General features: G+C 42.7%; 1 protein-coding gene across 5 annotated transcripts in view; it reads left to right on the top strand.

Moving 5' to 3' along the window:
* TFDP2 (transcription factor Dp-2) overlaps nt 1-21,999 on the top strand; it is a 162,684-nt gene that overhangs the window by 24,156 nt on the left and 116,529 nt on the right. For 4 of the 5 annotated variants that reach the window (XR_013347052.1, XM_077825716.1, XM_077825714.1 and 1 more), the window contains exons 2-3: nt 3,218-3,300; nt 18,740-18,806. Coding sequence is in view for 3 of the 5 variants with exons in the window: in XM_077825716.1 (XP_077681842.1) it covers nt 3,286-3,300; nt 18,740-18,806 (82 nt within the window). In the remaining 2 variants the exon portion in view is untranslated. Of the gene's footprint in view, nt 1-3,216; nt 3,301-18,739; nt 18,807-21,999 lie in introns of those variants that run through there. The other variant, XM_077825717.1, reaches the window with a different exon arrangement.

Below are 21,999 nucleotides of genomic sequence, written 5' to 3' on the forward strand. Positions count from 1 at the left end.
GGCAGTTTTCCAACTTTGGACAATGATGTGAAGTAACTAGCATGTCTTGGCAAAGGCTCTCTGCTCTAGGTTTATATCTAGAGCATGTAAGGAGAGATAGAACAGACTTCGCACACTCTTATTTCAGGAAGACCTATTAGATAAGCCTCTCAGATTTGAGAAGTTGGAGCATGAAGAAAAAATAGTTGTATCTGCTCCATTTTAAGCATCTGACCAGATTAAGGTGCCTCAGACAACTGGAATTGGTACCAGAATTACCTCTGTGTGCTCTGGCAGTCTGAGCATTAGATCTGCTCGAGGCTCCTACGGTATCAGTTGCGGTTCTGAGGAAGAAGGCTGCTGCTAAGACAACCACTGTTAGGGCCAGATCTCATACAGGTGATTCATTGGATCCATGGGACTGGGATCTGTTCTCCTCTGTTCCTAGACAAAAGTCAGGATTGTTTCCACAAGGCAAACCTTGCCTAACAGCTGAAGTTGCAAATACTAGGATTTTCTTGGAGCCAAAGATGTCTAAAGGCATGAGACTGGCATAGACAGTAGTATTGGTTTTAGCATCAATATCCGAACTGATAAAGGCTTATCAATGTCTACCACAGGGAAATGAGTCTTCTCATTTGGATCTGGAGGCTCTCTCTTGTGGGGAGGTGAGGGGGGGAGAGAGAGAGGTTCTGATAGTTATTTCTTGGGCCTCTACTCCTGAGAAGAGGGGCAGGTCAGACGACATTTTGTCTTTTTTTCTCCATAGTTGTTGCCTCTTCCCAAGATTCCAAAGGGATCCCTGAGCAAATCTTTTCCTCCCTTAGGACTGACTTGTTCTCAGGTTCTGTTGCTGTCAAAAAAACAAAAAAATCTGTTATGGATCTGAGATCGGATCTGCAATCCGAAGAGGATCCGAACAACCCAAAGAGCCTAGGTTTCAACCACTTAGGTCAGGATTTATTCCACCTTGTGGATCTTTTGGATCTATTCATCCTATGGGCATGTTTCCAGACTGGGTTCTGACAGGCTCCGTAGCCATATTGGCCCCCATGTAAGGAATTTATGGGATCTCCCCAGTATGGCTGATATAGAAGTGTGCCTGCTTCCAAAAATCAGATCAAGACCTCTGGGATCCAGTAGCTGCAGATGAATCTGCTACTCCTACTGTAGTATCTGATATCCTATCAAAGGAAGATGAGAAAGTAGTTGAGCACATGGAACAGCAGCAGTCAGAGAATGTGATTCAGACAGATTCTTCCCAGAATGAAAATGTGGGCATAATTTCATCTTCAGAATATACTCTCCAGTTCCACAACCTTGATCATATTCCTTTATTGTTAATTATTTTCTGTGACAGGGGAGGAAGCATCACATCCTGTTTCTCATATTTTGGGAGCTCCCTCAGAAAACAGAGTATTTTTGCCTAGTTTGAATAGTCTTTTACAACCTACAAAAAGCTATTTGAGCCACTCCAGCTTCCTGTCAACCTATATCTGAAAAAGCTGATGAACTGTACCAGTTACCACATAAGGTGTTTTTATTTTCTTACTCATCCCATTCCAGATTCTTTAGTGGTAGCAGCTATGAGCAACAGGTATGGTGGAAGCCAAGCACATTCTACACCCTACGACAGGGAGGGAAAGAAATTGGGTGCCTTAGGGAGGAAGATGTTTTCTTTGGCTGGTATTAGGATAGCTAATATTAGGCTGCTGTGTCCTATTCTGAGTTTCATTTATGGGATAAGAGGACCACTTATAGAATGCTCTTAGAGCTTCTTTTGATGCTTTGGATTCTGGTGCTAGAGCTTTATCATCTACTGTCACGTTGAGAAGATATGCTTGGTTAAGATCTTCTACTTTGGCTACACAGCTAAAATTAAAAGTTGAGGACCTTCTGCTTTTATGGTGACTGATGTCAGTAATAAAACTGATCTTTTGGAGACTTTTTTTAAAAGACAAGATTGACTGCTCATTCTCTTGGATTATATTCTACTTCCGGAAGAAGACAATCTACTTTTTCATTTAGGTATCAGAGGCAATTCTGTAATCCTCCATTGTCTCGGTATTTTATTTGTCACACAGGCATCAACAGCCTGCTTCCTCTCAGACCCAGCAGAAGAAAGTCATTTCAACCTCAAAGTCAAAGTAGTCTTCAGCTTCTATATCATTGTTGAAGTGGAGAACTCAAATTTGACATGAGACTCAAGTGTGGCCAGCTAATCGGCATTAGTCTTTCCTACCCTTTTGTTTGGGGACAGTCTAACTCATTTTGCAAGCCATTGGAGTCTGATAACAACCAACAAATTGGTATTCTCCAAATGATTCAATGAGTGGGAATATGCAGAGGCCGCTCAAAGAAAAAATGAAGGTTGGTTACTTACAGCCAGAGTTCTTTGAGATATATTTTTTTTTTCCTTCACATTCTCTGCCCTCCTTTTCTTTTTGAGTCTTTACAGATAGTTTCTCTGAGACAACAGTGGAAGGAACAGAGGTGGTAGAGGGCACTGTGTGCCCCCTTTTTATAGCCTCACTCTCAGAACGTTTGCAAATAGGGACAGGAGGAGTGGAAGGGGGCATGCGAGCGCTTCAACAGGCACTGCTTAGAGAAGGTTCCACAGACTAGGCTACATTGGCAGGCATGTTCCTGTGAGTGTGACTATTCCAGTTATAAGTAAGTATCCTTCATTTCTTAAAGACCTGAAAGAGATGAGAGAGAACTGAGTTTGTACTTTTTCTTGCTGAAAGGAGGCCTGAAAAAAAAATGCCACAAGCATGTTCTTTTGGTTTTGTTTGTGAAATCTGGAATCTCAATTCTTTTCTCTGCTGTTTTTGCTGGAAGTCCTTGGGTGGCCTACAGAACATCTGTCAGTTATGGAGAGAATTCATTCAGTTTCAGTTTAGGGTTAGTGTGCACCCACTATAACCAATTCAGGAATTTTGGTTTCAACACTTACTAATAGTGTACCCTGCTTCTTTTTTTAGTAGTAGTAGTGCTTAGTATAGTTAGGCCTTTATGTTATACTTGGTACCTCTTTACCGTTAATAGCTATCCTAAACCGTGTTACATTCCCAGCGGCCTTGCAAAATGTGACTCAAGGTGATGCTTAGTCTGTCACTAAAAATTATCACCACCCAAGACACCCATTTACAGTCTATGGGGTAATACATTAAATTAGTGATGTACTTCAGGAATCCATTTTAATTATATAAGGTGTTAAAATCTGTCTTTTTAACAGGATGTACATTTTGAAGATGAAAAAGGATAACTTATGGTTTTACAGAATATAAAGAAATATTGTCTGACATGACGGCAAAAAATGTAAGTATAAGCTGAAAGGTCTACCAGTAACTCTGGCCTTTTGAATTTGGCCAGGAATTAATTGTGATATTAGTGTGAATTATAATACATGGGTGTTGTGTGTATGAGAACCCCCTATCATGACAGTATAAACACTTCCCTAGTATTTTAAAAATATCTATCTTTCACAGCCCATAGAATTAGCTTGATTAATTAACAGGTGTTTTTCCTCAACATTTCTGTTAACAGGTAGCACAAAAGCTAAGTCTAAGAAATAAGTCTTGCATTTATTTCTGAAAAATGATGAGCTTCATGGTCATTTTTTCAGGAGTTCTATAGACTTTGTCCAACTCCTGTGAAAGTTCTGTCTTCTGTGCACAAGTCCCCTCCAACTAATTGACAGTTTAAATGTTTTAGTTGAACATAACTGTCATGGGAGTTTGGGGTTATGGAGCTCAAATCTTGCTATTTTTCTTCCTTCATCCAATCTTTCCTTTTAGTTCCTACAGCTGAAAAACTTCCTCCAGGCTTTGTCTCACATCTTAATTACTGCAGCCTCTTTCCTGTGATATTCCTACACTCACATCTTCCTCTTTTGGTTCATACAAAATGCAGTTGCCAAGCTTTTTTGCCCAGAGCTTTCACCATGTTTTCATATCTCCACTGGCACTTCAATTTCCCATTGCATCAAATTCAAGTTTCTTGTCCTCACTTTTAAGGTCCTTCATGTAACTCTCCCCCTCCCTGTTTAATCTCATTTTGTGTGGGTCTCATGCTCATTTCCTCCCCTCTGCCAATGATGCCAGCCTTGTCTGCTTCCTTACTCATGAAACATGCTTTCTGAACTCATGTGTAAGGCTAGTACTTCCTCCTCCTTCAAATCCCTCTTGAGGTATTTGCCATGTGTGATGGGTTGGGTCACAAAGACCTCCTTGGGACTGCCATCTGATGTGCTGGGACTACCTCTAAGCCCGTTTTCCCTGGCAGCCTGGGACTTCAGTACCCTGCCTTGTTGAGCCAGACACACTAGCCTGCTGCAAACCGAGGCCCAGGTCTGAACCACATCCCCCAAAAACCTCAGGCTTAACTGAAAACAGCTTAAGAAGTGCTCCTGTCTCCAACACCCAGATACCCAGTTCCCATTGGGGTCCAAACCTCAAATAATTCCATTTTACTCTGTATAAAGCTTATACAGGGTAAACTCTTAAATTGTTCGCCCTCTATAACACTGATAGAGCTGTTTGCTCCCCCAGGAATTAATTACTTGCTCTCGATTAATTAATAAGTAAAAAGTGATTTTATTAAATATTAAAAAGTAGGATTTAAGTGGTTCCAAGTAATAGACAGAACAAAGTAAGTTACCAAGCAAAAATGTTTTTAAGTCCCGGCTTGACAAAGCCTTGGCTGGGATGATTTAGTCAATGTTGACCCTGCTTTAAACAGGGGATTGGACTAGATGACCTCCTGAGGTCTCTTCCAACCCTAATATTCTATGATTCTAGGAAAATAAAATAAAACACGCAAGTCTAAGCCTAATACAGTACAAAACTAAATGCAGGTAAATCTCCCCCTCAGAGATGTTCCAATAAGCTTCTTTTACAGACTAGACTTTCTCCTAGTCTGGGTCCAGCAATCACTCTCACCCATGGGCAGCAAGTTCTATGGACCCGTGGTGCCTGGGCACCAGGAATATTCCTGTCCCACGGGCCCGTCTCCAGCAAAGTTTCCCCCGCGCTTCTCCCTGCCCCACCTGCCGCCCCCGGGCAATTTAATACAGCCTGGGGGCTCCCGCCGCCACCCAGCAGCGCAGTGGGGCTTCCTGCACGCTCGTTCCACTATGGCTGCCAGCAAGACCTTGCAGCCCATGTGACGGGGTTGTGCTGCTGTGCGCTGCCCCCACCCCAAACGCCCCTGCGGCCAATAGGAAGCTGCAGGGGCAGTGCCTGGAGACAACAGCATGAGGAGACCCCCCCGCCTAGGAGCTGCTGCCGGAGGGGGTGCCCCAGGTAAGCATCGAACCCCCCCCCATCCACTTCCAGAGCCTGCACCCACACCCCCTCCACAAACACACCCTTTGGCCTCCAAATTTCCTCCTGCACCCCCACCCCTGCACCCCCTCTCACCCCCAAACTCCCTCCCAGAGCCTGCACCCATCACCCCTATCCTGCACCCCGCACCCCTTCCCCCCTAACTCCGTCTTCCACTCCCACCCCTCCCTTGGACCTACTTTTATCCCCAAACTCCCTCCCAGAGCCTGCACACCCACCCCCTCCTGCACCCCGCCCAGAGCCTGCACTCAGCACCCAAACTTGTTCCCAGAGCCTGTACTCCAGACCCCCTCCCCCACCCAAATTCCCTTCCAGAGCCTGCACCCCAATCCCCTGCCCCAGCCCAGAGCCTGCACCCAAACTCCCTCCCAGAGCCTGACCTCTCACCCCTTCTGTACCCAAACTCCCTCTCACAGTCTGCATCCCCACCCCCTCATGTACCCCAATCGCCTGAACCCCAGACCCCCTCCCAGAGCCTTAGGCAGGTGTGTGGGGGGAGTTTGCGGGACGGGGGGGTTCTGGGCACCACCAAAATTTCTACAAACCTGCTGCCCTTGCTCACACCCCTTTGTTCCAGTTTCTTTCAGGCATCTCTTTGGGGTGGAGGGGCTATCTATCCAGCTGAAGACAAAATGGAGGGGTTTCCAGGGCCTTATATAGTCTTTCTCTTGTGCAACTTCACAGCCACAAGATGGTGTCTCTAGCCAACTGGGCAAGTCACATGTCTATGAATGATTCAGCTTTTTGCAGGCCGACGCCATTGTTTACATGTTAGTTTGAATGTTCCCAGAAAAACTCAGATGTGGATTGGCGTCTCCCAAAGTCCATTGTTAGTTAAGTACTCCCAATTACTGGAATAACTCCTTCACACTATGTTGACCAAATCTGTCTTGGGGGCTTTTTACAGCAGACACTTTAAATACAAGCATAGAGCCAGTGCATCATAACTTCAGATATAAAAATGATACATGCATACAAACAGGATGAATATATTCAGTAGATCATAACCTTTGTAAAGATATGTTACATGGCATATCTAGCATAAAACATATTCCAGTTGTGTCATATTTACCCTCATAAGCATATTTCTATAAAGCATTATGGGGTGCAATGTCACTCCATGATATCTCCCCATCCACAAGACAAAATCAGATAAATAACTGATTCCTGTTTAATTTTAAGGGGGAGGAATATTTTCTAGTGAGTTAGAACCATTACATTCTGACCTGACCATGTACTGTTGTATAAATTTGATTGTTACAGTTGCATAAAGAGACCATGTTAGAGGAGGAAAATTCCTAGGAAATGCTTTCAGGAAGGTGCTAGTACCTAGTTACATTTTTTTAATCCTGAGCATATAGCTGCTCTGAGTCTTGAAGATGAACTTAGAAATAAGACTATATTTTACAAAAAATTTTATACTGCTATCGCTCAAATTAATTTTTTTTGCCATTTGAAGTGGAGCAGATACTTCTGCCATAGACTTTGTACATCAGACTTCAGCTTACAGCAAATCATTGAGTGAGCTATAATGGTAATAGTGACTGAGGAATCCCAATCCTTTGCACAGTATTGTAGGAAACTACCTGTAATAGCTGTTCTGTTAATTTTAATGCTTTGTACTAATACAAAATTAACATCCAAGTCATTGTGTTTATTTGAATGTAGAATCTTTACCAGAGCCACTTATTATAACTTGTTGCTTCTGGAATTACTCTAGATTCTTTGTCTCAACAAAGAGGTATAGTAGGCATTTCTAAACAAAGTGTACTTAAGCAAATAAATACAAAACAAATAAAATGTTTACATACAAGCCAAGCTCTGATCGCTACAACTAAAAATAATTGTCATTATATAAATACCTAAGGCCTGGTCTACTCTTAAAAGTTTTTTGTCAGTGTAACTGTCGGTTAGGAGTGTTGCTTTAAAAAAAAAAAAAAGTTTTTAAATCACATCCCTAACAGACATACTGTGCTGGCAAAAGCCCTAATGCAAGATGCGGTTATATTGACACAAATGTGCTTTTGCATCATAGTTTATTTAGTTGGGGAAACTGGTAGTAAGTTATACCAGCGAAAGAACCCCTTTACTGGTATAAACTGCATCTCTGTTGGAGGGTTTGCTGGTATAGCTATATATACCAAGATCAGTTTTCAAGCAAACCCTTTCTGTTGTAGACAAGGCCTAAGGGCTTGGCTACACTTGCAAGTTACAGCGGAATAAAGGAGCCCCGGGCGCATTCGCTCACTACCCATCCACGCTGGCAAGGTATATAGAGCGCTCTAACTTCACGGCTACAGTGCTGCTGGTACTCCACCTCGGCTAGTGGAATAACGTTTGCTGGGCCGCAGCGCCAGTGTGAATGAGGTATTGCATTACTGTGCTCTGATTGACCTCTAGAAATGTCCCATAATCCCCTTAAGTCAAGTGGCCACTCTTGTCATTGTTTTGAACTCACTGTAGGAATGCAGATTTGCCCTTTCAAAGCTCTGTTTCTGACAGCTGGCTGCTTATCTGCTCTGGGACAAAGGAACCATCACTGAGGAATGCTGCTTGCTTTCAGTGAGTGAGGGGCTGGGGGGGGTGGGTGGAGTTATAGGGAGGGGAAGGAGGTCTCCTGCTGTCTGAGCTTACAAGACAGCATGCTGACACGCTCTCAGCCCCCCAAAAACCCACTCTCTCTGCCTCCACATACACACAACACATTCCCTGTCACACTCCACCCCCACCCCCTGCATTTGAAAAGCACGTTGCAGTCACTTGCATGCTGGGATAGCTATCACAATGCACTGCTCTTTGTGGCGCTGCAAGAGCTGCTCGTGTGGCCACGTCCGCGCGCTTCCAGCTGAGAGTGTAAACACTCGGCAGCGTTTTCCCTGCTGCAGTCTCCGAAGGCTGGTTTAACTCCCAGCGCTCTACAACTGCAAGTGTAGCCATGCCCCCAGATACTTTTTGAAGTGTATCATTAATTCTGGTAATAGAATCAGTTTCCAATTATGACAGGTTTCAGAGTAGCAGCCGTGTTAGTCTGTATTCGCAAAAAGAAAAGGAGTACTTGTGGCACCTTAGAGACTAACAAATTTATTTGAGCATAAGCATCCGATAAAGTGAGCTGTAGCTCATAAAAGCTTATGCTCAAATAGATTTGTTAGTCTCTAAGGTGCCACAAGTACTCCTTTTCAGTTTCCAATTAGTCACTCTGGCAAAATTCCCTTGTCAAGTACTGAGAAGGTGCAAGAAATTGCCTTTCAGACTACAGAAGTGTCAACTGGATACAGTTAATTCTTCATGAGGTGTTGAAACCCCTGTCTGAAAGGTATAAATTAAATGTCTACACAGCCAACAGCATTTCTTTAGCTCCTCAGGTGCATTCTAAACCTCTTTTTACCTGGGATTTGTAGAATTACTGAAAACTAGTTAAATTGTAATAAAACAAATACTGTAACCTAGAAAGGGGGAAATGAGGTTTGTTTCGCTGCTTGATGATGTATAAAACAGTTTTTCAGTAAATGTATTTGCCCTTTAAACATTTCTAGTTCTTGTTCCCAATTGCTAGGTACAAAACTCATAGGTGATCATTCACTTTCACAATATGCATTGTTTCATTTTATTCATAAGGTGCAACATAAATGTTCAACATTTGTTGTGGAAATTATGAACAAGAAACTTGTCAGGTCACAGATTAAATTAATCCTATATCTTCACAAGTAGAAATTGTGGTCTGAAGTGATTTAAAACGCTTCAGACGTGTAAATTCTTGCAAAAGGTGAACAGAATATCTTTTTCAAAATGTTTTTTAAAATATTGGCTATGAAAGAAAAGTGTTTTTTCTCTAATTTTCAATGTGAAAGTTCCTTTTTGAAAGTAGGCTTATCTTCAATTTATGTAGATTTTCTTGTCAATTTTCTCTGCTTGTTGGAGTTACATTCTTGTTCAGTATAGTTGTATATCTTCCTGAGCTAGGGTGTGGCACAGCTAAAACTGCAATCTTTAACCACAAGGCTGTGAAACACTTGACTGAAGGGAAACGGTATCTACTTTGTTCAGCTTTTAAATATATATCCAAAACCTGCAATCACTTAATTTTTGTGTGTGTAGCATTCCTACCCTGGATTGGGTTGCCAATCTTTTCTTTTTTGGGGTTGTTCCAGTTTTTGGTTACAGTTTGGGTGTGCTGAAGGGAGACATTCCCACATACCCCTCTTCTGTAGACATGTACCAAAATGACTTGGATCTTGTAAAAACATCATAATGAAACATAATGTGCTTGTATTTTGATTCAATATTGTGATGTTGCACCAAACTGCTATCCTTTTTCACTTAATATGACGGCTTGAACAAACTCAGGTTCCTTTAGGCCTTCTACTTCTCTTAACTTTGAATCTTGTCTAAGATTCAGTTGGGTCTTCACTAGGCTGTTTTTAAACCTTTGGTATATAGGCTACATCAAAATAGAGTTATGTCTGCAGGGATTGTAACTCTTGAGCTGAGATGAGCATATCTGTTTCACTGAATGCTTTGTTTAGTGCTGAAAGTTAGTGTCACTGTTGTATTGAATACACTGTATACACTTTTGTATTGCTAAACTTCTGCTATAAATTTAAATCTTTTCAGTCCTTACAATAGAGAACAAAAACCTGAGACACTTCCTTTTATATTTTTACATATAGTTGTCTCTTTTTCTTACCTTAACTTTGTTGCCATCCTCCCCATTGCATGGACAGAGAATGAGAAATTAAATGTTTTTGAGCTTTAGTACAGGAAAAATCTTAAGTTCAAATCTTAATAAAAAATTATATGTAGCTTCATATATTCCATCTAAGCACAATGATGAACCAACAGGAAAAAAAAGTACAATTGCAAAGCTGGAGTTGAAAACATAAAAGCATTAACAAATCAAGATGTGCTCACTAAAAGCACAAGTGCCCAGACTAACCATAACTCTTGCCTCTCTCCTCCTCACAATCCTACTAGCTCTTATGTCTTGTACTTTTATAGTGCTGCTCGTCCCACTCTCTTCCCCTTTCCAGTCAGCTCCAGTCTCCTTGCCCAGCAATTCCTAGTTCCTCCCCACCACTGTGCTTCCAGTTCCGAGCGGTCCTGGGGAAAAAATAGTTTTTATTTACATAATCACATACTATCATAATGCATAGATACAAAAGGGTCAAATTAACGTTGCACAGACAACTTTAATTCTGGCATTTCCTAACTTTTGAGTGCTAGAATTTGCATCCTGAAAGCTCTTTTAATGTAGTTTTTTGGATGTAACATTTTTGTTGAAAAAAATCATTTCAGCCTTTGGACCCATATTGACTCCCCCACATGGGTCTTCATCAGGGTTGGGATCTTTAGCTCCACAATATGGTCCCCTACCGCTTGAGTTAATAGAGCAATTGGTAGTTGTAGAATCTTCTATGCAAACCTGTCATTAGAGAGGGATGGAGAGAGACATTTTGCCAGTGACTTTCACAGCTATTTGCTAGACAGCAAAGGAATGGTGAGGAATAATGGGTTACGTTCCTGGGAGCGTGGGAGTGAGTTATGTAGGGAGTGTGCTCTAGTGGTTAGACTTCCTTCCTCTGTCCCCAAAGCCATTCCTTGGCCCTCTCCCTCCCCCACTCCTCAGATCATGTCCAGGTTCCTTCTTTGCTCCTATCCTCCCACGGCTCCTATTCTCAACTTCTCTTAATCAGTCTACATTCAAGGCAGGTAGATTCCTCCTTGTCCTCCATACTGCCTGGGCACCAGTGGTGAGGCGGGCACTGAGAGCACAGAAGCGTGTCTTCCTGCACTCAGTTCTGGTGTGTGAGGCCACAATAGCCTCTGATAGACAAGAGGAGCAATTGCATAAAAAGTCCTGCTCCATTCCTGAATCCTTGGAATGAAGCATGCTTAGTCACTTTGTTGGAATAATGCCTGAGCAGTCTGGCTAGCATGTAAGAGCTGTGACAGGATGGCATGTGCCCAGTACAGCCAGAATCTTCAGTGAGTTTAGCTGGCAATCTCTTGACAAGTCTCTACTGAATTGCAGTTTTTCAAAAGCTCATAAATAGGCCAAATTTGTGCAAATTGTTATGGTGATGGCAAAATGCATATTCCTGACACCATGGAGAAGCTGTGCTTCTCCCATGCCAAGTTTCAAGTCCCTGGTCCAAAGCATGGAGGTGCCAGAGCTTCTCAACTAAACAGTTTTAGAAATTTGTTTAACATTGGCAAAACAACAGATTTTTCATTCATAGAAATGGCCAAACCATTTTAGCTAAAACTTACCAGAAAAATTCAGCCTAGACAGTTTTTAAATTTGGCAGTTTCCAGCTGCTTATAACAAGATACTTAATGGGTGTTGGGTAACCTTAACTATAGGCGATGCTACCTGAACCACTTGTATATATCCATGTATAATCTGCAGAATCACCAAGAAGTCATACAGCAAACTTAAGTAATTGCATGATGCTTAACTCTTATCTGCCCTTTCCCATTATTTGTTGTATCTCGTCTAAAATTTAGATCAAGTTCTAAGGGGCAAGGAATATGGTGTATCTGCCTACAAAGCCCATAATATACTACTAGGAACTGTAGAATAAAAAGTTCCTCCTAGTTCATTGAACTAGGACAGGGGTTCTCAAACTGGGGGTCGGGACTCCTTAGGGGGTCACGAGGTTATTACACGGGGGGGTCACGAGCTGTCAGCCTCCAACCCAAACCCTGCTTTGCCTCCAGCATTTATAATAGTGTTAAATATATTTAAAAGTGTTTTTGATTTATAAGGGGGGAGGGGTCACACTCAGAGGCTTGCTATATGAAAGGGGCACCAGTACAAAAGTTTGAGAACCACTGAACTAGGATATCTTATACAGGAATTCATAGTAGGTTCTGGGACAATGTAGAGGGTGGGCAGAAATCTTTTCCTTTTTCCAACTTTGATCCTGTGCCTTCACAATGAGAAAATCATAATTACAAATACACCTCTTCCAGAGCTGTCAAACCACTTCCTATATATCTGTTTCTCTGCTTACTCCTCACGTGGTTAAAAACTTTTACTGCGCTTTCCAGCTGTACAAAGCCACCACCTCTAAGAGTCAAAAGCCCTTGATCTTATGAGACAGCTAGCAGAGCTGTAAAAGCCAGTATAAGGAGAGGGTACGGCCCTTTCCAGGCTAAAGAATCTGGAGAGGTTGTAGGGAGGAGCTTTGACGACTCCCAGGTGGAATAGATATAAACAGAAATTGTCTCTGGGGAGGAAGGATTTTGTCACTCTGGTGAGATAAGGTTTGACCACTGGGTATGTTCATTATTCCATCTAGCACTTTGTTACATGTCTTGAATTATGCATTACATCATCATTTGTGTCTGTAAACGTGCAGGATATGTATAGATGCTAACTAAAAATACTAACTTTGCCACTCAAAGGCACTCCAGTCAGTTGGCCTCGATTTTTTTTTTTTTAAACCAAATTATTCAACTACCACAATCTTGGGGTGGGGGAGGGGAGAAAAGGAAAAAAATAACCCCAAAAGATACTGTTCAACAAACTGAGTTTGCAAGTAATTTTTATAATTTCATCTACTATATAGATTCAAGAAAACATATTTACAAATGTTTTTACTCTGTTGGCTTGATGCTAACAGCTGCAGATGCATGGGGTATGGTCACCTAATTGACTTACTGCTTTTCGAAAGTCATATCAGAAGCATATAGATACACATAGTCTCTTTAGCAGTTGCTCCTTTTCTCACACTCTACTTCTGCCTTCCTTCTCCATGCTCTGACATCTCTGCCTTTATGGATCATATACTGGTATGAACACTTGACACATATTTGTGTGATGGCTAAAGGTTACAACTTTATTTTAATCCACAATGGTTAAATACCTGTGGTTTTTAACATAATTTTAGGTAATGCTTACAGCTTAATGCTTTAAGGGGGCCCAGGTTTTACCACACAGCTACAACTGTAGTCTACTGGCTGGAAGCTAGTTGAACTGACATCCACCAGATTACCCACCTGTGTCACCTTCCAGGTTATTTGGGATCTCTTGGTTGGGGACACTCCTTTCTCCTCTCTCCTGTTAATGTTCTCTTGTAATTTGCAGGACGTGAAGATGATTCCTATTGCTCCCAGTTTTCCTTATACTGATATGTTACCCCTAAATTATCCAAATAGCTAATCCCCGGGTTTTCCCCTTAAGGGGATTGCAACTAGACTAAACTGCAAGATTTTGCCAGCACTTCACTTGGCTGCTCTCCCCAAACTCAAGAATTCTTAGAGCTAGGCCCAGGTTAAACAAGTCTGAACTGATTTCTGATAAATGCAGAATGAAAGAACCTGGAGCAGCTGAATATAATGTTCTCTAGTGGCCCAGGACCTTTCCACATGTTCAAATAATCATCACCTGGTTAACATGCTTTCTGACTTTGTTCTTGACACCTTGTCAAACACTGCAGGGAAGAAGTTTACACCACGATGCATGGCCCTTGGGGACAGATATATTTAATTTTCCATTCAGATGGTGGAGTTAACTGTTAGTTTCCCAGTGACATCTCACAGTGGTGATCTGGAACCTCAGTTGAGTGCCTTGTTACTGTTGTTCAGTTCCTCTCTCCTTCCATGCTCAGAAAATACTTGAGATAATATAGTTCTTGGATGATCTTTCTGGAAAAAGAGCACAAAGGTATTTTAATATGAACTTGTTTTATGTTTGAGTTAGTATGCAGTCTGGATAAATAGTTTAAAGTGGTTTGAAACCCACTTCTTGGTGGCCTAGACCTGTGTCACTAGTCCCTGCCAATGGCACTGAGGTAGCTGTCACTCTTATACATGACTGGGTGCCAAATTCTTCTGGGGGATGAGGACCCTGGAAAAGTTAATGCTTTGCAGAATACCATTTTAAATTGATGTCTCAAAGGATTGCCATTGGCGTACATAAATAAAATCCCTCCAGTTTTTTCAGGTGAAGGTGTGGAATTGGAAGTAAGCTTTTTGGTCTGTCTATGAGCCGGAGTCTGTGTTCAGACCCAATACTCCATCTTTTTCATTTGCTCTAAACAGGGCCGTCCCTAGGGTACCGCAAATCGGGGCGACTGCCCTGGCCCCGCACTTTGGGGGGCCCTGCGTGCGGGGAGGTGAAGCGGGAGGCGAGCAGACTGAGGAGGAGCCCGCCTACCAGAACCTCCCCCTCCCCCAGTTCTCCTGCCTGCTGGCGGGAGCCACTGATCAGCGCATTTCCCTCCCTCCCTGTGCCTACTGCCTGCTGCATATCAGATCAGTTTTGCAGCGTCAGGAGGCGCCTGGGCGGGAGGGAGGAAGGAGCAAGGGTGTGTCACGCTCGTGGGAGGGGTGGAAAGAAGCACAGCGGGGGTAGGGTCTGGGGGGAAGCGCACACATTTCCCACCCCCCGCAGATAGGCGCTGAGTTTCTAATGTGCTGGGCCCGGACAGCCCTGGCTCTAAAACCCTTGCAAGTTTCAATATATGTGCAACTTTGTTGCCTTTCCCAGAGCAAGGTGGGCAATTAAAACTGTAGTTGCTCCTTTGGCAGTGATCAATTACAGTGTAATTCTGTTAGTTTTCAGACATGTCACCTGTTCCAATCTTGATGCGCTTGCCATGGTCCTGGTGTCTTCATATTCCTCTCCATGAAACCTTGCAAATTTAGTGTATTTCAGTCTTTGCTCTTTTGTATGCTCTTTTGGGTTGAACCTTGTCCATTACGTGCTTGTAAAGTGCTGTGTTCATGTTAGGAACATTTATTTATAGATATTCTATAACCCCATCTATCTATTGGGTCATCCTAAGAACTGTTATAGAATATAATAACTACTTTCCCTTGCAGCCAAAATAACAGAAAGGAAGCTGCTCATATCCTTGCATCAAATGCCTTGCAAAAGAGGCTGTTTACATGCACTTGTATTCTACAGCAGTGTTTCTCAACCTTTTTGATACCAGGGCCCAGCTTACTGCCTTCCTAAACTGTCGGGGAAATCTCAGGGACTGGTGCCAGTCCATGGACTTGTCATTGAGAAACACCGTTCAACAGAATACATCCGTTGTCTCAAGCAGGATATTATAAAAAGCAACAGAAGGGAAACAGCACTAGCAGCTAAATATTAAAATTGTGCTTTAGGAATATTAAAGGTGACCTCTTCAGCAGGAAAAAGTTGGTCATGTGCCTTTTTTTTTTCATTTTTGATGCTTTATGAAGTATAAAGACGACCAGAAATCTTTTTTTTATTTTTTTTAATTTTTAACTTTAGAGTACATTCAAGTAGTGGGTAGTCTGAAAGACTGACTAGGGAGCTAGTGAAATGGAGACTTCACAAGAGCCAAGTGTGACAGTTGAACTATTAACAGGAAAATAGAATGTCAGACCACATGAAACTTTTTTTATTAATGCATATTTAACTTCAGTGACTAACAAAAGCTTCCTTAATTCAAAATGTTGCATAAAGATTCAGCAAACTCATCCCCTAAAAAAGAGGAAATCCCAACAAAAAAACAAAACCAAACAAAAACACCTTTGCAGGTTAAACTCTTTTGGTTATTGACATTCCCAAAAGAAAAGAACATTGCTTGCCAAATTCACATATAGCTCTTCTACCAAGTATCAATGGCATTAACTGGGGCTAGGTTCAGTAATATGTCTAGGGGATTCTTTCAAAATAAACAAATCTTATGGTTTGAATCCTTATCTAAACCTTTATCCACTCCCAGATTTTGGAAATTTAAAAGTCTCTAAATATGCTGGTTATTTTTTCCAATTATTTCTTCCCCACTTGCAACCATGTGGGAGTCCTCTGTAGTATGGAAGAGATTAGTTTTTAATTGGGGAATATAATATCAAAATGATCATAATTATGAAGTAAGAGGAAGGCTCATCATACTGTTTTCACCATTGCTGGGCTGCTTTGGTTTGTTCTGTCCACTCTTGTCACATGGGGGTTTATGAAAGGCATAACTGTAAACTGAGGATGGGGGCATCTCAGTATTGAGTTTGACACAAGGAGAAATAGAAAGTCCCTTCCTATGGTAGGGAGAGTGAAATAGAGGCATTCTCTCAGGAAGCACTTGCAGTAGGAAGAGAATTGAGGTGCTCAGCTGCATAAGGCTTCATACCTATCTTTGGAAAAATGCTAGATGAGCAATATATGGGTGAGTCCATATGACTGCCCTTTCCTCTAGAACATGGGTGGGCAAACTTTTTGGCCTGAGGGCCATATCGGGGTGCAAAACTGTTTGGAGGGCCAGGTAGGGAAGGCTGTGCCTCCCCAAACAGCCTGGCCCCCTCAGAACCTCCGACCCATCCAAACCCCCCTGCTCCTTGTCCCCTGACCGCCCTCCCCCCCGGGACACCACCCTCATCTAACCCCCATGCTCTCTGTCCCCTGACTGCCCCCCACAACCCTTAGCCACACCCCCACCCCCTGACAGGCCCCCAGGACTCCCACACCCTATCCAACCCCCCGTCCTCTGACTGCCCTCCCCGAACCTCCACCCCACCCAACCGCCCCCTGCTCCCTGTCCCCTAACTACCTCCCCAGACTCCCTACCCCTTATCCAACCTCACCCCCGCCCGTTACCATGCTGCTCAGAGCAGCAGGAGCTTGCAGCCCCGCTGCCCAGACAGAGCCAGCCATGCTGCCCGCATGGTGGCGTGGCTGCGGGCGAGGGGGGGATGGGCTGGGGGCTAGCCTCCCCGGCCAGGAGCTCAGGGGCAGGCAGGATGGTCCCGCGGGCCATAGTTTTCCCACCTCTGCTCTAGAAACAGCATTCTGTTATGTCTACAGTGTCTTCCAGGAGAAGTGCAGACACAGATGAAATATAGTGCAAGTGGGTTTGATACCTGGCTGGGTTTTGTGCTGCCTTGCTGGTTGCTAGTGAAAAGACTTAATATGCTAGGGCTGTGGTTTGTTTTTTTGTTTTGTTTTTTTGCCCTCTCCCTACTCCCAAACCCGGAGGGTGAAGGGGGAGGAAATGTCCCTGTCCCTCTTAATAATCAGGCGTCACTTGGACCACTCGGTTGCTTTCTCTTCCTTCTTGGCATGCTGCAGGGTTGGCTGGACTGTTCAGTGGTTCTCAAACTTCTGTATTGGTGACCCTTTCACACAGCAAGCCTCTGAGTGCGTCCCCCCTTCTAAATTAAAAAGACTTTTAAAATATATATTTAACACTATTATAAATGCTGGAGATGAAGCGGGCTTTGGGGGTGGAGGCTGACCGCTCATGACCCCCCCTCATAATAACCTCCCGACCCCCTGAGGGGTCACAACCTGCAGTTTGAGAACCCCTGGTTCTAGCTGCTGTCTCAGTAGGAGGAAGAGGGCAGGTGGGTTTTGTTGTGATGTTGCCTTCCCTTCCAGCTGCTTGTGCATTTGGCAGGGGCCCAGAGCAATCTCCTTCCCTGGCTGGACAAGAGCTTAGAGCACAGCAAGCGGTGGGGAAGGTAAGAAGCCTTTAACCGCCCCCTGTCTCCTGCCTGTGGGCGGGGGGTGCAGGTTGGTGGTGGTGGTGCCTGAGGGGTATAGAGGAGAACTAGGGTTTCTATGTGCAACAGTAATACAAATACTTTTCCGCAAGTCAACAGAAACCTGACTGATAGCATGGCTGGTTCCTTGTTTTCAGCTGCGGAAAGAAGCAGTAAGAAATGGTTTAGAGGGAACCTTAACTTTGGATCTTGTGCTATATAAACTATGCTTTCTCTCAGATGTGCTAACTTTGGCAAAGAAAGTTTCACAATTTTAGAAACACATATTTTGTTTCTGTATTTTGCTTTGCTGAGATGTACTGTGGGAATCTTTATTTAACCTTGAAATTGAGGGAGATTTCCACATCTGAGCCATTCTTTTTAGGTGACAGATCTGAGGAACCGTCCCAGACTGAGGTGTTAATAGAGGAGGTTTTGGAGCAAATGTTACACATTAAACAGACATAAGTCATCAGGACCAGATGGTATTCAACCAAGAGTTCTGTCAGAACTACTAATTGTGCAGTGTAATTTATCATGTAAATCAGTTTCTGTACTGGAGGATAGAAAATGTGATACTTTAAAAAAAAAAAAAAAAAAAAAAATCCAGAGGCGATCGTGGCAATTACAAGCTGGTGAGTCTAACTTCAGTACCAGTCAAATTGGTTGAAACTATAGTAAAGAACAGAATTATCAGACACATAGATGAACACGCTTTGTTGGGGAAGAGTCAAGACATTGGTCTGACCCAATATGGCCGTTCTTACGCAATTTTTTGGTTACTTTTTAACATTGTGAATCTGAAGACTTTAAATTTAGCAGGTGAGTAATATAAGGTGCTTATAAAAGTGATCCCTAAGCACTTGAGTCCGCAAAATTGACCTGTTGGTTGCATAGTAGAAAATAATTACAAAGCTGATCATATTTTAAGACTTCTAAAATGTTTTGTTCAGATTGGTGTAACTTCCACAAATGGAGACCTGAAAGGATTTATAGATCAGAACCGGAGTCCATCAAAAGGTAAGAGGAGTTGAATTTGTCTGTTCAAAAAATAAACTCGTTGTAAGGCTGCCTTCTCTCCAGACTTTAGCAATTTAAAATCTTCCCCTAAATTGTTGGTATGCCCACTATATGTGGTTGATATAACTTTTTGGGCCCAACTTAAAATATTAAAGCTTAAAGTATTAGATACCTCTGTATCTGTGAATGCTATATTGTAGATCCACAACTGTGACTCTAGTGTTAAGGCTTTAAGATGACAAGCCAAATCAGACTTATAATAAAAGCTATCAGAATATTAAATTACTCACTTTTTTTATGGGGGTGTGGAATGTGTAAATATGCCATCTTCTTACCTCTACCCTCAGACTCCATGTTGCAGGGATTCTTCTGACTAAGGGAAAGATGGACTGAGCTTCTCCCAGGGTTAATCTATGCCACTGAGGGAGGATGAGTTTGTGATAAGGTACTAGACTGGGATTCAGAGGATCTGGATTTAGTTCCCAGCTCTGCCACAGACTGTGTGTCTCCATGGGCAAATCACTTAATATCTGTGCCTCATAGCAGTTGTAATATTGGATCAGACCCATGTTTACAGCAGTGACCAGTAGTAGATGTTTCAGAATAATTATATCATATTCTATGTAAGTTTTTACTGGTCTCATCACCATAGTATATGAGCATCATCCTCTAGTGTATTAAGGAGAGGCAGATGTGTGAAAACTGCCCCCATGAAGGTGTAGTCCTATTCCCTCATTTATAGATTGGCTTAAACTGAGAAGTATGGGGTTTTAGATTGCCATCAAAATGTAACAGGAATATCCAGAGATAATAGTATCCATATAAATGTCCAAACCCTCTCTGATTCTTTAGGTTTTGGTCTCAGTAACATCCTGTGGCATGAGCTCCACAATCTAATTATGTATTGTGTGCTCCTCAGTTCTCCATATATAAATTGGGGACTGTAATATATCTTTTGTCTTGATTATTTAGATAATCCTTCACTGTATTTGTAGAGCATGTAGCACAATGGGAACCCAGGCTTTATTCGGGCTTCTAGATGCTACTGTAATACAAATAGTAAATAGTAATTGTGACAAACGTGGAACTGCTCTGTAATTTATAAATATTATAATGTTTTACTGTATAAATATATTGGTTTAGTTCAATAGTGGGTTATAAGCAAGAAGGAAATAATAGCTCAAGATAAGACTCTCCTTGGCAAACATTTGAGGCTTGTTATGGGCCATTGGCTCTGAGGAGTCTGGCTCAATCTCCTGCTATGCCCTACTGAACTGATTCTGACAAACAGGGCAAAAGTGTGAGAACTGACAAGAACCAAAGGAACTCTGGCTGGATCATAAGGGTTTTTCTCTCTAGAGGAGGCAGTTTCTGGGTAGCTGTTCCAGAAAAACAAATTTAAACTCAGACCCCCTGCTGGGGCATCTGCAGAAGGTAGGCCTACCTAGGTTGTCATGGGATGGTAAGCTTAGGTCAATGAGCCCCAAACTTTTTACCTCCCACCCCCCTTTACTGCTGAGGTTGGGGCTGCGGCCGGGCTGGGTGCTGATGCAGATATCATTGGCATTAATGTTGGTGGGGAGATTTGTTTGCTAAATGTTTTTGCATTGTCAGCTGTCAAAAACTTTCCTCTTTATTAGGATTCTCTTTGAGGCCTTGAGGTTGATTTGGATTGTTGTTTTGGAGTTTCACTTTGTTTTAAAACTCAAAAGAAGGATGTTTTGCTCAAAGGTTAACAAAGTGGGTTTTTAATCATAATCTTTTGTATTAATCAAAATTCAGGAAAACTTTTCTGATCATGATTATTGGTGAAATAATAAGTAAGTGATGAAAGAGACCTATTTATATTGTTCCTTTCATCCCAAATGTTTCTCTCTCTCTCTCTCAAAATCTGCATTCCACTTAAGCAGCTAGTACACGTTCTCTCTTTGGAGGTTAGTGAAAACACAGGAAGAATGTCTAGATCCAGTGCCTAGGAGAATGAGTATATCATAGTAAAAATATTTTCTGTATTTTTAGATGAGTAACTTTTTTCTCTTTTTATTTCCCCCCGTGTCTTCGTGTTTTTGAATATCTGTTTCACTAAAAGAACACCTAACACATAGGTTAAATTTTTTCTAAACCATTATAAAATTCAAACAAGGTAGTTTTCTCTTGGTAGACTGATCTCAAAAACAGAACTCAGACATAAACCTAATTCCAGTAAGTTTACAAAACTAATTTATTGATTAGATATAGAAATGGGAAGTTTTTTGTAGGCCAAAAAGTTGATATTTTTAAGTTTAAGAACAAGAGGATAGCAGAGGGAGTTTACAGGAGGATGAAAGGATAAAATCAGCATGGTTAGGAAAGGCTGCATCACTAGTGCCATCATTTGTCCTGGCTTCTCTACCTGCACTTGTGTCCAGAAAAAGAACCGACCGTGGATTCATCTACCCAGGTCCTGGTGTGGATTTGCAGAGATTGTGGCCTGCATTTCCCAATCTTAGAAAGCCAGGCGAGGCAGACCATCCAGTATGAGAGGTGGAAGCAGATGGGAGAGCTACAGGAAGAGGTGGCTAGGCTGAGGAGCATCCACACACACAGGGAACTCATTGAAAACCTGCATATGGAGACCTCCAAGGTGGAAGAAGTAATCCAGCTGGCGAGGACTGCAGTACCACCACCAGGGGAGGACGAAAACTACTCTTTCACAGGAAGGAAACTGGCTTCTGGTAACTTCTGGTAGTGGGCAGTGCTCCATCCTTGCTCCCTATGCACCATCCATAGAGAGAAACTGGTATGCTGCCCTGGCAATGAAGGATGAGAAATCTCCCCTAAAGGAGAAGGAGGAGAAGAAGCCATATACCCCCAACGCTGGGAGGATTGCAGCCACCACTCTCAAGAGTAAACAAAGGGTGATGGTGGTCAGGGATCCCCTTTGAAGGGGGACAGATGCGTCAATCTGCTGGGCTGACCTGGCATCCTGGGATGTGTGCTGCCTGCCAGGGGCCCATATCCGAGATGTTACGGAAGGATTGCCGAGGATCATCAGGCCTTTTGACTATTTCCCCATGCTGCTTATCCATATGGGTACTAATGATACTGCAAGGTGAGCAGATCAGAAGTGGGTACAGGGCTCTGGGAGTGAGGGTGAAAGAGTTGGGGACGCAGAAGGTGTTCTCATCAATCCTTCCCATCAAGGGTTGGGGCC

This window comes from Eretmochelys imbricata, chromosome 9 (assembly GCF_965152235.1).
Source record: "Eretmochelys imbricata isolate rEreImb1 chromosome 9, rEreImb1.hap1, whole genome shotgun sequence".
Taxonomy (NCBI): domain Eukaryota; kingdom Metazoa; phylum Chordata; order Testudines; family Cheloniidae; genus Eretmochelys; species Eretmochelys imbricata.